The following is a 15156-nucleotide window of genomic DNA, read 5'->3' as shown; positions in this document are numbered from 1 at the left end:
AACGATAAGTGAATCATATGTACATCAATAAATGGATAAAACATTTGAATATGTAAAAAGGCAACGTTCTTTTGTTTCTCTATGACATATAAACAGACATATAACCCGTTGCCAGCCTTCGTGGTGTAGTGTAGCCTAAACAATAATGGAAAGAGTTCTCCCAGAAGGGCCAGAAGAGAACTATAATGGAGGGAGTATAATATAATTCAAAAGTATTTAATACAAGAGATTAACCCTCTATTCATATTAGTCTGACAACTAAACAACCCTCTTCTGGATCAGTTCATGAGCGAGCCAATTGATCTGTTCGTAGAGGATGATAAAGGTGGTGGTTCTTCCCAATATCAACAGAAACATCCAGAGGAGTGATCATACCACTCATAGGAAAATGGTTGTCATATCTAGTATACTGAAACAAGCACATCAATGGCTTCACAACATGAGAGTAACTGGACATACTCAAGGTAGTGCGGTGAGAAAGAAGATGAATACCGTGTATATGACCATGCTATTTGCTATGTTACTGAAAATAGTCAATCAAATAAATGAATATTGCTGCAGATTAATTCAAGCACTTGTTAAGTATTGGACGTGAAATTAGTCTACTCTGTCATGCACTACTCATCTATCAGTCGAATGGATTCAAGCATTACGAGAAGAAAGTGAGGATCGTGAATATTTAATTCCAAGACGAGCAATAAGCAGAGCACACAGCGTGAAATTAAATACACTAAACACAGAATCAAGGCAATACAACCACAAAACAATGCAGAAGAACAAGACCAGAAGCGTTTACGTTTTGAAACTTGCTTCATTCCTGATGTCTAATTATTAATTCGAGAGCTGCTAATACCACCTGACCACCTTCTCAGTGTACAAGCAACTAAACCCCTCCCCGCCAAAAGGCCTAACCTTGACTTTAGTGACGAAGATCGCCCCGCGCTACTGGATGCAATCGAAGGAGGCACAACTTGATTTGGAATCGGATGAAAATCAACAACATTATCTTGTATCCCGCCATCACTTGCACTTGCATCCGGATGTTCAGGTTCACCACTGTCTAAATTCACGGCAAGGGATCCCCGACTCAACCTCAACGAATCTGCACCCTCTGGAGTTACTCCTCGACATTTTTTAACCTTCACTTTCACTAAATTTGGGCACCCTTCAGCAAGCGCTTCCATACCTTGATCCGAAACAGGGCAACTCTTAATGCAGAGCTTTTTCAGTGCTATGCATTTTGCGGCAATGCATGAGATTTCGCTATCACCAACAGTATCGCTTCCGCACAATGCCAACCGCTCTAAATTTCGGCAATTCGAGGCCAATATTTCCAGGCTTACCTTTGTGGGATTCACTCCGATGAGAACAAGTTCTTGTAGGTTAGAGCAATTTCTGGCAACCGCCACTAAACCCTCGTCGCCAATTCTATTTGCTTTCCATCCATCAATGTGCAGCTTCCTCAAGAGCTTGCATCGTTCGGCTACCGCCACAACGCCCAGGTTGGTACACTCCGGGTTCTTAACGAGGTGCAAAATTTCCAGATCCAAGCAATTCGAGATCGCCGAGAGGCCTACATCACTTACCTGAAGCCTTTCGAGATGGACTTCAACAAGACCAGTCACTCTGTCTGCTATAACTCTGAACAACGCATCCCAATCTCCTGAGCATCGGAAGAGCTTCAAAGTTCTCAAACTTTTCGCACCAATTAATAGCGGTCCGAAACACTGTGCATTGTAAAGATCTTTTAGGCAAATAGTTTTGAGGGATGCGCCAGCAACGCCAGGCCCAATCGGCTCAGCAGTTGAATCAGTGATACCACGAAGTCGCTTAACGGATAATTCTTCAAGGGCGGAACAATTATCAAGAACAGCGTTCATGCCTTTGGCTCCAAATGTGCAAGATCCACAAGAGAGTTTTTTCAAACCCTTGCAGTTTTTGGCAAAAGCAGCCATGCCAACATCGGTCAATTCACGGCACGCACGTAGCTTGAGACGAGTCAAATTACGGCATCGAAGGGAGATGAGGATAAGTGCGTCGTCTCCGATGCTCGTAGATCTACGGTCACATTTCAAAGCAAGTTTGGTGACGGCATCGAATCGAGTAAAAAGGGAAGGTATCATGGAGGAAAGATCCGCTTCAGCTTTAAGAGAGAGACGGTGACGGCTCTGTCCCTCCACTTTGAGCCAGCGACGACAAACGAGAGAACAGCCCTTCCGGTCGACGGAACTGAGGGATTGGAAAATACAAGCCAAGCACTCGTCCGGAAGATCGGAAATAAAGTCGGAGGCTCCATGAATTATTTCCTGAAAGTCATCGGTCTCGTCCAGGTGCATCGGGGAGATGAGGGATGTGGATTTGATCTTAGATCGATGGCTGTGATTGCTATCGCGGCGGCTAAGAATCGCAGCCGACGAAGCTGATTGGCCCATTCAGGGCGAGTTGAAGAAGGAACAATCTCGGTTTGAGGGCTTGGAATATTAGGGATCATACGCAGAGCGGAGGGCGGAGATGGGGTTAAGTTGTGGGTCTCGGACGTTGTGGTTCCGTTGATTTCCGTTCTGCAGAGAGGGAGAGCGGAACAAGATGACGGACTTGAAAACAAATTCCAATTGGCTTTTGGAAAAGTTTCTTTTATTTTGTTTCTTTTACAACCTTTTTTTTTTCTTTTTTTTTTTTGAATAGAATCACCTCCACTGTGAGAGAAAATGAGGAGCGGGCGACCTCACGTGGTCTTCGTGGACTCAGATCCCTTCTCTCTCTCCTACTCACTATTTAACCATAAACCAATCTTTGAATTCCCTCCACATGGCCTTCTCTCTCTCAAATTATTTTTTTTTTAAAAAAAAAACGAATGAATGAGTGTACCCTCCTTTTTCTTTTTCTTTTTCTTTCTTTTTTCTTTCTTTCCATTTCTATAATTTTATTCAAACAATCCTAATGTAAATCATTATCTTTTCTTTTTTTCAAAAATACGATGCATGAAGCTAAGTCTAGTTAACAAATCCGTGTTTTGAAAAGAAAAAGATCAAAGTGAAAAAGATAAAGATTTGAGTATTAAAGTAAACAACTTTCCAAATCAATTTCACCTCCATCATCAATACCATCCATCGAAACTTGTTAATAGTATACATTCAGATAAATATTTTCATTTGCTAGATAAGTTTGTAAATATTAATTTCCAGCCGTCTATTCGTTCGGAATATGGTAATGGGCCTTCAATGTTGGGCCAATTCAAAATCATGAGGAATTGTTGTTGTAGACCCATACGGCCCAATAACCCATTCGGATCGGAAGTCTTCATCCCTAGCGACGAAGGCAGCCTTATGCCGAGCACTGAGCTGCTCTCTACATGAACATTTGATCCTCATGGCTGCTTCTTTGCTACTTAGGGGAAATCCTCTCCTGCGTTTAGGGCTTAAGCACCGCGGACTATGTACTGGAGTCGTGCAAGTGACTCGCGGGTTTTGCTGCACTTCGACGGCGGCGTCTACTCCACCGGACAGCAACTTAACATCTGCTGATAATACTACCTCAGTGTTGAGTGCCAGTGAGCCGCCAAAGTACCAAAGATGGGACGAGCCTGATTATCGAAAGTGGAAGGACCAGGAGGAGGAAATTCTCGGCGACATCGAGCCTGTCATATCCCTCATTAAAGAGATACTCCACTCCAATAGGTTTGTCCTGCTCTCAAAATTTCACCCCTTAAGTGTATACTCTGTATTATAGGAATTACGTGCTTGCGTTAGTTGCTGAGAAGCTGTGCGAGAAAACAATGAAGGAAATTTATGTTTTTCTTTATGGATTGCTAGAAAAGGAACCTCCCTGTTCAACGTTTATATCATATCGTAGATTGGAGAAAATACTTAGGTTAAAATTCACAGACAAACATATAGAACATGTTTCGAGTCAGAACGTAGTAAAAGATTCCATTTTTTAAAAAATCAAAATTTTCATCCAAGAAACATCCGGTATACCTCTTGACTCAAACTCAAGATACTGAAAGATTGTAAAGCGGAAGTGTGCCTGCATCTTTCTTTAGAAGTTTGTTAGCGGGTAGAAGGGAATGGGAAAGTAACGTGAAAAGTAAATATGAACCGGACAATTATAACTTCTTGGTAAATGATCACCAAATATAAGGTTTTCTTTACTTCTAATTTGAATCCATTTGAAATGGTATATGGTTTGTGTTTTCATGGCTATATGATAAATCATTTGAAATGTGCGTCAACTCCTTGCTAGAACATTTTAATTGTATCACTTGATAAATAGCAAAATGCATTTTATTTTTACATTCGAGACCCTAGGTGTTGAATCTTTCCTAAAACAATAGCAACTACAGGTAAGTTTTCAAAAACGTTATACTAGAAAGAAAGTGATCGGAATTATGTTTAGCGTCAGTATGTTGTATGTGCCCTTTCTAATCTTTTTTTGTGGATTTGGGATCTAAGTAACTATCTACGGCCTCTGCCAAGAACAAGGAATGTGCCTTGGAGTTTATTTTATGCCACCGGAGGACCATTATGCGTTGCAATATAAAGAATGTGGTTGTGACCTTATTAAGGTATTGATCATAATGCTAGACCAGATCTTCATTACTGGCATATGTATAATTGTGGAATGCAAACAGTATATGATCTCTCTTGGACATGAAGTGAGGACTTAATTAATTAATGCGGTCATCTTTCAGTTTTATGCAAGGAGTTGTCAGTTGTTCGGCCAGGGGGAGGGAATATTTTTCTACATTTGGACAGTGGAGCCCTTGGGAAATTTCGTTAAGATTGATAGTAGGAGATGTAGAGGAAAAAGGTATTGTGTGTTTGGTAGTTTCATTTTGGGAGAGATTCAAGCCTCACGCATTGCCTGAGATTTCTGTTGACAATTGTATCAATATTTCTCAACACAATATTTGCTAGGTTTTCTTCCATCTGGTTGCTTACTGGTGTCATGATTGTAACCTGTATGCTCGCTTTGTTCTTCTCCATTTTGAATAGTATCCAATACATAATATTATGACTATTGAGATCAAAAGTTATGTCCAGTGAGAACAAGTGGATGACCGTGTAGCTTTTAACTGGTAAAAGCAATGCTTTCCTTAATGTGTAGGGTAGGTTGCCAGGTTGGCTTGTTCATGAGATGGTCTCATTAGGCACTTTTCCATTATATAGCTCATGTTTTTGTTTAACGATCACACTTTGCTCTTATGGTATTTTGCCCTCTTCTCTTACGGACCTCTATTTTTTATGCTAGGTATGTGGATGGGGGCCGGTTGACATCTGAGGATGAGAAAATTGTGGTCAGGCTTCTAGCTCATCATCCACATTTTGAAGATAAAATTGGATGTGGAATTGAATCCATTATGGTATGCTTTTATCTAGACTAGAACTATGTTTCAACTTTCAAATATGCAGTTTGCATGCTTTATTTTGTTAGGCCATATAGAAGTAAAGCAGATAAAGAAACAAATGACATCTGGTTTATGGATATTTCCAAAAGCTCAAAATATAATGGATAACCTCTTATGTATATACAACTCTAACAAATTCACCCTGCAGTTCATCTTATGAAATGAAATATACAACTCTAGCTCTTAGAAAAAGGGATAATAGGAACCAGGCTAGCCTTGAGATGAAAGAATTACAAAGTTGTGGGGGGGATAGAAATTTGAGATCCCTCCCCTGACTCCCTCAATTCCTAGCCAATTTAAATTTGACGTGAAAACCAATAATATCTGATATTCCAAACTAGTCTTGGTTAGCTATTCTAGTGTGGATTAAAAAGAAAAATTGAATAATTTGAAGTCTGTCCTACCTAGTACCAGTCATTAGCTAAAAGTAGTATAAAGATACAAGGTTGGAATTGTATAATAAGTGCAAAAGAAACCATGTGAAATGATAAATAAATAAATTGTAATGATTGGCTGAAGCTTCCGGTTTCACAAAAAGACTCACCTTCCCCTACCCTCCAACTTCCTTAATAACCAGTGTCACAAATTTCTGAGCTAATGACTAATTTACCCCCAAATTGTTGCCCATGTGATCTAGTAATTGCCTCGAATTTGCATCCAACCCCTTTCCAATAAAGAGCACATTTGAAGTGTGCTTGAAGTCATCAAACAATTTCATATTAATACAGCTCATACCATAATGATATTGAAGCATCTCTGATCGATACTTTTGATGCATTTCTTGTGGTGTTTGCTTGTCAATTGAAGATCTATGTAGGTATGCTGATCTTCCACATCTATTTGCACAGAAGAGATATAACACAGATATAAAATGAGAATAATCTACCTAGGATTTAATATCTACGAGTTTTCTTAACACCCAAATGTTGCAAGGACAGGTGGATTGTCCTGTGAGATTAGTCGAGGTGTGCATAAGTTGGTCTGGACACTCGGGGATAGAAAAGAAATAGAACTTATGGTGTTGCAAAAGTAGCTTACTGGACAATGTGACTGCTTTTGTAATCTTGGACCACATTTGAAATAGGTTGCTGCCTGAGGACAGCACTTGAGTAATATGAAGTTATTCTTAAGTCTCATGGCCTTGCTTTCGCACTTCTTCTCCTACTTCGCTCTTTTTATTGGTTATCTTCTCTCCTTTGGATTCAGGATATTTGTATGTCTGTCTATACTCTTAAAAAAATGAAAAAAAAAGGTGAAAAATATTGTTCTAATTTTTTGTTTTCAACGTGAAAATAGCTCAATTAACATATAATTTTATTGCCAACATTGATGTCTGATATTTGATCCCCCACCCCATTGTAAAAAAAATAAATAAATAAAATAGAAATGATCTGTTTTTCATAACACTTAACCTTCATTGTCTAGCCAAACAAAATTATCGTGTTCTTTTTTCCTTCTCCTACCCACTTCTCATTTTAAGATGTGCACACTACTATCCAGAACCCTTATTCAAGGAAGGTAAAACTGGAAATATGGTTGCTTCTGACATTTAGAAGTATCAGTTTTGGTTAATTTTTTGTTTATCTATTTTTAATTATGGAGTTATAATTTCTTTTAAGTCAGTTATGTTGCCTTTTTATGCATTGTTTATGCGCTGTGTTTTCTAAAATACTGGGTATCATTTTGTATTTCGTGTGGTTTCTTGAAAGGATGTGGAGAGCATGTCCCTCTCGAACTAGTCATTAGGAGATACATAATAAGTTGCTTGTTTGGTTTCTTTGTGAATTTAGTGAATAGAAAGGGGTTCCTATCACACTTTTGACATCCACAAAGTTTACTCGTATATTGTTTATTAGAGTTATTTGATGTTCGCCCAGTTTAAAATCATAGTATTTTATTTTAAATATCATTTAAGCTATTTTCTGCTATTGAAGGTCGACCGGCACCCCCATTTTCGGCACTCAAGATGCCTCTTTGTTATAAGGACCGATGGTGGGTGGATTGACTTCTCATATCAAAAGTGTGTTCGGGCATATATCCGAACTAAATACCCATCATATGCAGAGAGGTTTATTCGAGAGCATTTCAAACGTGGTAGTTGATGAATTTGTGCTATCATTGATGCTGAGCTGTGGTTTAAATGAATTTGTTTCGATCAAGAGAGATGTATGAATGACTAAATGAATTCTTCATGGGTGGGTAACCTACGTAAAGGCAAAATGTAACAGATTGTCAATGCAGTAGATATCATGTCCTGAATGCACTGCACAATTTTTGAAAATGAGAAGAGCTGCTAATCATTGAGGCCAACCTTCACTTTATTGACTTGCACCTCTATTATGTTTGTGGTTAAGGTTAATGGATAATCAGGTCCCCAGGGCATTTTACTGTAACCGTTCAGATGGAGAATGTAGGACAAGAAGATTGATAATATTTGAAAAGTTTAAATTGATTTTTTTTTTTATTCTATTCTGTAGACTTCTTACCATGTGCTAGATCCAGATCTTGCGCATGTTTTAAGGTTCATGATGAACCAACCATCCAAGAGGAGAAATAATAAAATCTAGGCGCATGAGCACAGATTGAAGAGGTTGATGATTGCAGCTGTAATGACAGGAACTGTGATGGGTAAAAAAGATACATCTGTAAGCATATGGCGGATGATGGTAGCGGTGGGAAAATGAAGGCATAAAGCGGCCTCATGGGGTTAGCCAATGAAGAAGGTTCAAAGGAAAAGGGGGATTTGAAGAGTATGATTTAGTGTAAATGGTGACATGTTATGTTAGTGGTTGGATTTGGAATTGAGGAAAGCAAAGTTGGGTCCCTGTCACAGTCAAGCTTATTATTGGAAGGGATCAAGTCAAAAGACGAGCGGCCTAATGAATCACTGAGCCCTTTCAAGGCTTTCGTTTGTCAAAACGGTGGTAAAGCAGTGGTCTGGGTATCTCTCTATCTCTCCTGCATGTGCTTGTTTTAGAATATGGGTAAATTCTTTTCTGTTTCTCTGTTTTTTGTTTTGTTTTTTTTTTCCCCCAATCCTACAGTCAAAACCATGCACCGCCATTTCATCTAAAAACCTTTTTCTTTATTCTCTTGCTTTTGCCACTGAAAGCTCAACCTATATCTTGGGTTACATTATGTAGGCTTTTTAGAAATTGACACAAGCTTTTGTGCATTAACATGCTCTTTACGAGATTGATAGCAAATATCAAAACTGTATCATTCTGGAAAGACCACAATGTAGTGAAGGATTACTTCGATCTGAGAACAACCCATTTTCAAAAACACAATTTTCCTTCTGCTAGCTTGATAGTCTGGGTTGAAAAGTGAATATGAGTTTGTTATTACACTAGTAGAGCATTTGTATTGACCCGTACCATGTACTAATATTAACAAATAACAAATCTATGGATCAAACACATCAATTTTAAATAATACATTGGGTTTGGGAGGATAATCTCGAGAACTCTGAGGTACATAAATAAACTAGGCTATTATTAGGTTTTTATTTTTTATTTCTTATGATTTCAATTATTAGGAAATGGAGGATTGAACTAATAGTCTTTGAGATGGTAATAGTTGTCTTGCTTATAGAACTCTACTTGAATTGGTGCCTTTGCTAGTAATTGAAACTAAACTCCCGAGATAGAATTCAAAAGTATAGTCATGTAAACTTACACCTAAAATAGACAATATCATATCGTTGTAGTTTGTGCACATCTTAAAAGACTCATTCAATCCTATTGTATCCACCGTTACACAAAATTTGTAAGTTATTACATTGTAGCTAGATTATCGTCATGATTGGAATTCATTTTCAAGTCCTTTATAATTTAGGTTGACTTTATTGATAACTAGGACAAACTTAGAAATCATAGATCATACAAATCTAAATCTTAATTTCTATTTCTAGAAGTTGACATGTGGTCGTACATTCTTAGGCGGTTGATTTGAGTCTATTAGTTTGTACATACATAAAATAGTTGTTATCATAGTTGTTATTTAAATCCTTACGAAGTCGTTAATGGGAAACATCTAACTGAAAAGTTCAACATTGGTGTCATCAGAATCACAAATGGCAGGGGCAGGACAGCCATCCATCCGCTGCTCGCACTGTTGGAAAAATCTCAAAATTGTCCTGTGTTAGGTAATCCCCAATCATATTAGGTAAGCGAAAACATGATGATTACGGGCATAATCGTAGCCGATCCGACCCGACACAAAAGCCAAACTAGAAGAAATATCCCATGTGGGATCTTCCAGACTTGCACCATCATCAGTTATCGTGGTTGCATGATTTGAGAACAACTTAGCATTAGAGAAGGCTCGTGAATTATAATGAACACCCGTGTCTTCATTAATGTCTCCAATTATTTAGACAGGTCCAATCAGATAGGCAGTTCAGTTTCATCACAAATCTAAAATTACAAATACAAGACCTTTTGAAAATACCTAATCCTTAGCTTTAACCACATTGATGAAAACTGAATTTGTCTCTCCCCATCTCTTTTACCACTTTTTGTTGGGTGGGGGTTGTGAAGAGTGAAGTTGAAAAAGAATGGTGGGAAGCAAAAGGCAATAAAAGTAGTATAGTGTAGCTAAGGCAGAGGGTTTTGAAGGGTTGTCTTTACAGAAAACAATGGCAAAATTCGCTGTTGGGGTTTCGAAATTTCGTTTCTGACTTCTTGTAATCGTTTTTGGTGGGACTGCCTCTTCAACTCCTTCACCTTCATTGATGCTGTCCTGTCCTACCTGCTCACACTTCCCTTTTTGTCCGCTCACTAACCTTTATCTCTTTTTTTTTTTCTCTCTCTCTCTCTCTAATGCTTTACACAGTTACAGCATTTTGAGCAAAAAAGGAAATGGCCCTCCGCTGACATTGCCCCTATTTAATACCACAAAATTTAGCTAATCCCAATTCCCAAAAATGTTCCAGTGCAAAAAGTAAACGAAGCTTATTAGCTTTCAGAATCAAGTTTGACTAATACAAAATTAGTTGTGGCTATGAAAATTACTGGTTGTGGTATGGTGGGGAGAGCCCAAGATGTATGCTATAAATTCTGCCAAGGGAAGCTGTCGGGTTTTAAAAGCGGTCCATTCAAAATACTAACTATTTTTGTACTCTCAAGCACAAAACAGAGGAGAAAAAAACGAAGGACCCGTGATTTTAACTCCTTTTTCTCTTTAGATATGCTTCAACTTAAGCAAAGAAAAAAAAAAGTGTGCAAAGAAGTCTAAGCCATTTAGGCTTTTAGCAAGTTTCAGCAATTTGGGACCATTGGGTGCTTAATGAAAGCTTTTTTCCACTTATAAACATTAATTAGTAAGAAATAATTCGTACATGGCACATTCAATTCACTCGAATATGATTCAAAAGTCTACATATCTACTAATAAATTTGAAACAACTGCCCTCGAAAAATCTCTCAACACGCAGGAGTTTAGTTTATGGACCGGCTTGGCTGTCTATATGGCCCACGAGGGTATTGTACGAGTGTCACGTGTTGATTGATTATATTGCATGGCCCATGATTTATGTCTGCTGATTATAAGCAGGAGAGGCTCCCAATACAGAAGCATATCATCCCCCAAACCTCGCAAATAAAGCCTCAACCACCATCTCTTTCCTCCAAATTCCCCACCTTCTACGACGGTCCTGGAAAAACAACTAACAAATGAAATGAGAAACTACAGAATGGCGAAACGACATTGTTACCCATTATCAATTGCACACTCAATTTCAAGTCACCAAAACTCTTCACTTCTTGATTCCCTCTACTGCTTTGAAAATGAGATTGAAGATGGCCATTCCCAACCAAAGGTCGAAGCTTTCTCGATTGATGTTAACATCAATTCCCCAAACTCTGTTTTCTTGTCGGACAGAGATTTTCTCTGGGAAGACGAGGAATTGGTGTCTCTCTTCTCAAAGGAGAACAGAAATACGCTTCACAACACTCTCCCACACAATCCCTCTCTAGCTTCAGCTCGTTCCAAGGCGGTTGATTGGATTCTCAAGGTCAATTCTCATTACAATTTCACTGCCCTCACCGCTGTTTTGGCCGTTGATTACGTCGATAGGTTTCTCTCCAGCCCCCATTTTCAGATTGACAAGCCATGGATGACCCATCTCACCGCCATTGCTTCTTTATCTCTCGCTGCTAAAGTGGAGGAAACCCAAGTCCCCCTCCTTTTAGACTTCCAGGTAAACTTTAAACCCCATCTCTCCTTTCAATTTAATCTCGAAATTTACAATTATTAATTGGGTTGTTTTGTTATTTTTTTGCTAGGTGGAAGAAAATGAATACTTTTTCGAAGCCAAGACCATTACAAGAATGGAGATTCTTGTTCTCTCTACGCTTCTTTGGAGAATGAATCCGGTGAACCCACTTTCTTTTTTGGACTATATTGTAAGACGCCTCGGGTTGAAGGACCAGCTCTGTTCTGAATTCCTCTGTAGATGTGAGAGATTACTTCTCTCTGTCATTATAGGTGAGCCCCCATGAACATTGATATAATAATTAATAATACCAAATTTGATTTCTGTTTTTCTTAATTATTTCTTAATTCCCAGATTGTAGATTCGTATGTTTTCTTCCATCAGTAATAGCAACCGCCATTATTTTTCAAGTTATCAACGACATAGAACCCCATGTCGCCGCAAAATACCACGATCAGCTTCTGGGTTTTCTTCAAATCGACAAGGTTTCTTCTTTTTCCCCTTTGAAATTGGCTTTGGGAAAGGAATTAACCAAAAACTTACAATGTTTTTTGGGTTGCTCTGTTTTGTTCGAGTAGGATAAAATGGAGGAATGCTCACGATTCATCTTAGAGGCTTCATCGAGAGGACACAGTAACAAATGGAAGAATAAACAAAGATTTGGTTTAGTCGACATCTGCTCAAATGGTCGGAACATGAATGTCGACATTGTCGTGTCCTCGCCGGAGACAGCAACTAAGAAGAGAAAAATTGAACTGCCTCCGTAAAGGGTCATATTAAATTTGAGGGCAGCCGCAGAATTTTCGGTAGAATTAGATGAGATGCTTGGGTTCATTTAATTAGAGTTATAGCTACTTTGTACCTTTTTTTTTCTATGGTACACCAAGGGTGTACTTTCAATAATTAATATATAATTTCTTATATCATCAAGTCAAATTGTCGCATTAATTGTACATTTTCTTTCCTGATATATCCAAGAAAACCTAATATATTTGAAACCTGAAATTTCGAATTCATTAATTGATAAAATTTGATAGAGGGAAGAGTGGGGTGCGTATTTGGGGGACATATAAATTGAAACGTTGTTTTGGTTTGTATGTGAGGGAAGAACAGCAAAGTATATATATATATTAAAAATAAATAAATAAACTTAATTTAAAAAATTATTAATCATATTTTAAAGTTTGTCCAATAAATCATTATTGATTTAAAAACAAAAAGTTGTTATATCTTAAAATTTTTTCTATAATTTTTTAAAACAATTTATTTGCATGATTATTATTTAATAAATCTCAATAAAAATTAATTTGGAAAGACTAAAATTAAAACTTATTGAAAATATATAGATTAAAATTGGACAATTAATAGTATTTAGAAGAAAATCAAACAAATTTTGAAATATATAGTTTAAAATGTTTGTGTATATATATGTGTGTGTATATATACACAAAAGCTTAAAACAAAAGTAAAAGTTAATAAAATAAAAGTAAAATCCCAAACAAAATGAATATATGCTGCTAGCAACAGAAAGCGTGATAAAGCAATGCTTCCGCTATGTTTACTCTTTTCCTTAATATTTATTTTATGTTTGACATGGATAAAAATCAGTAAGATGAGGACAAAAAAAAAAAAAAAGAAAATTGCTTTCTGAAAAATAAAAAGAAATCCTTTCGGTTTTTTTTTTTTAATTTTTTAAAATTAAATTCTCTTCATTTCTTACCATAATTTAGATCAACCTAAGTACAATAATTAAATTCTTAGTCAAATTTTTTTAAAAAAAAATCTTAAAAACTTACTTTTTTTTAAAATATATTTTGGCTTGGTTTTTTGAATTATGGTTAAAAAATACATCACAAATAAAGAAATAGGTAGTGACTATAAATTTAATTTTTAAAAATAAAAAACTAAAAATGAAAGATTATTAAATTAAGTCTAAATTATTTATTTATTTATAACCTTGAATTGTGTTAAAAGTGAGTGGAAATCTATTATTAGCAAGTAATTAGAATTAGTTGCCACTTATTTAGGATAATAGTTATTTTGCATTTAGGATGGACGTGGGTTAGTGGTGTTGATTAGAGAGGTTTTTATGGTTAGTGAGATGTTATTTATTTTTCTATAAATAAATGCAATATTATATTTCTCACTTCAATGGCAATGTATATGTTTGGAATTTATTTTAAGTTGAATTATTATATTTTGAAAAATTAATTTCATGCCCCCACAACTAGAAGAAGGATACGAGAACAATTTTCGCGACCATTTATTGCCCAAATTTTGTTTTGAAATTAATTCCACACGTCTTATTCAAAATTGACCATCAAATGGATTTCTGTTCTTTTTTTTTTTTTTTCTCTGCGAAAAGAACATTATTAAATTTCCTTTTTCCAAAATTTTCTTCTCTCCTCTTTTTAATCCTCGTTGCGACAGTAATTAGTTTTCAAAGTCCATGTGAATAATATTTGATTTATAAGATTGACCTCTATAAATATTTGATTTCGTTTTTTAGCAGATTATTCATCTATTTCTATTCTTGATATTAGTCAAAGATAAATTAATAATATAAAGAAATGTTTTAAACTTGAGAATCTAAATTCTCTCCTCGTTCCATTCTTGTTAATGCAAGTTCCTATGTGAATGTCTGGCCGCTCGCAAGTTTTAAACATATTTTTGTGTAAATAGTTGTCTAATAAAAATTTGATTTTTTTTAAAATAATACTTTTTTTAATAAATAAGGATAAAAATAGGGTTGGGGGAAGTATTTATGTACCGGGTACACAAGTACCATTTAATCTAGTCAGCTGACCACGTCAGCTGATTGGTTGACTAGTCGAGCGAACTCGTGTACCCGGTACACGATTCACTTATAAATTTTTTTTTTCCTTTTTTTTAAAGTTAATTGTTAAAACTTAATTCCTTCATTGTTGCTTATAATTATTTTTTAATTGTTAAACTTAAATATTAAACTTAATTCTTTCATTATTAAATTTAATTATATATTTAATCTACAATGAAAACATCTTGCACTCATATTAAAAAAAAAAAAAAAATACCATGATATTGAAGAATATTTACAATTAGTTCTTTTGAGATTTGCAATTTGAAAATGATACAATGTGGGATTTAAAAACGACCCTCCTGGCCCTTACTCCTCATGGGGTTGTCTTCGTGTCCTTCTAAATTAGGTTCACCCCGTTGTCGCTGTCGTCTATGATGAATACGTCTTCGATCGGTGTCAGCAACATTAAGTTGCCTTATTTGTTGAATAATACTTTCTACGTTGATCAATATTTGCTGACACATTGAACCCAATTCTGGTAGGTTGTTCTACACTGAATATTGTTGAACATCGCCGATAAAATTATTCTGTAGAATAAAAAAAATATAGTAAAAAATATTCATTTTATATATATGAAAAATGTCTAATTTTAAATCTCTTACCATGCAGTAATAGTAAGCGCCATCTGGTGAGATAAATCGCCTCGTGATAATTGTACCAGGAAAAATAGTCGTCTGATACAGCTGGCCCATCT

General features: G+C 36.3%; 3 protein-coding genes across 3 annotated transcripts; 2 read left to right on the top strand and 1 right to left on the bottom strand.

The window, feature by feature from the left end:
- Positions 1 to 649: 649 nt before the first annotated feature.
- On the bottom strand, positions 650 to 2728 carry LOC120085538 (F-box protein At1g47056-like). The gene has a single exon (XM_039041560.1). The coding sequence runs from the start codon at positions 2430 to 2432 to the stop codon at positions 825 to 827; it is 1608 nt and encodes a 535-aa protein (XP_038897488.1). The 5' UTR covers positions 2433 to 2728; the 3' UTR covers positions 650 to 824.
- Positions 2729 to 2977: 249 nt separating this feature from the next.
- On the top strand, positions 2978 to 7876 carry LOC120085541 (protein DCL homolog, chloroplastic). Its single transcript, XM_039041565.1, has 3 exons — positions 2978 to 3677; positions 5251 to 5362; positions 7342 to 7876. Exons 1-3 carry the CDS (start codon positions 3370 to 3372, stop codon positions 7507 to 7509), a joined length of 588 nt encoding a protein of 195 aa, XP_038897493.1. The 5' UTR covers positions 2978 to 3369; the 3' UTR covers positions 7510 to 7876.
- Positions 5251 to 12567, top strand: LOC120085539 (cyclin-D3-1-like). The gene is made up of 6 exons (XM_039041561.1): positions 5251 to 5362; positions 7885 to 8391; positions 9475 to 11608; positions 11694 to 11895; positions 11978 to 12108; positions 12202 to 12567. Exons 3-6 carry the CDS (start codon positions 11087 to 11089, stop codon positions 12388 to 12390), a joined length of 1044 nt encoding a protein of 347 aa, XP_038897489.1. The 5' UTR covers positions 5251 to 5362; positions 7885 to 8391; positions 9475 to 11086; the 3' UTR covers positions 12391 to 12567.
- The last annotated feature ends 2589 nt before the right edge of the window (positions 12568 to 15156 follow it).

The sequence above is a fragment of the Benincasa hispida genome, chromosome 9 (genome assembly GCF_009727055.1).
Source record: "Benincasa hispida cultivar B227 chromosome 9, ASM972705v1, whole genome shotgun sequence".
NCBI classification, from domain to species: Eukaryota; Viridiplantae; Streptophyta; class Magnoliopsida; order Cucurbitales; family Cucurbitaceae; genus Benincasa; species Benincasa hispida.
The sequence above is the reverse complement of the archived record's forward strand: the minus strand, read 5'-3'. Positions and strand labels throughout refer to the sequence as shown.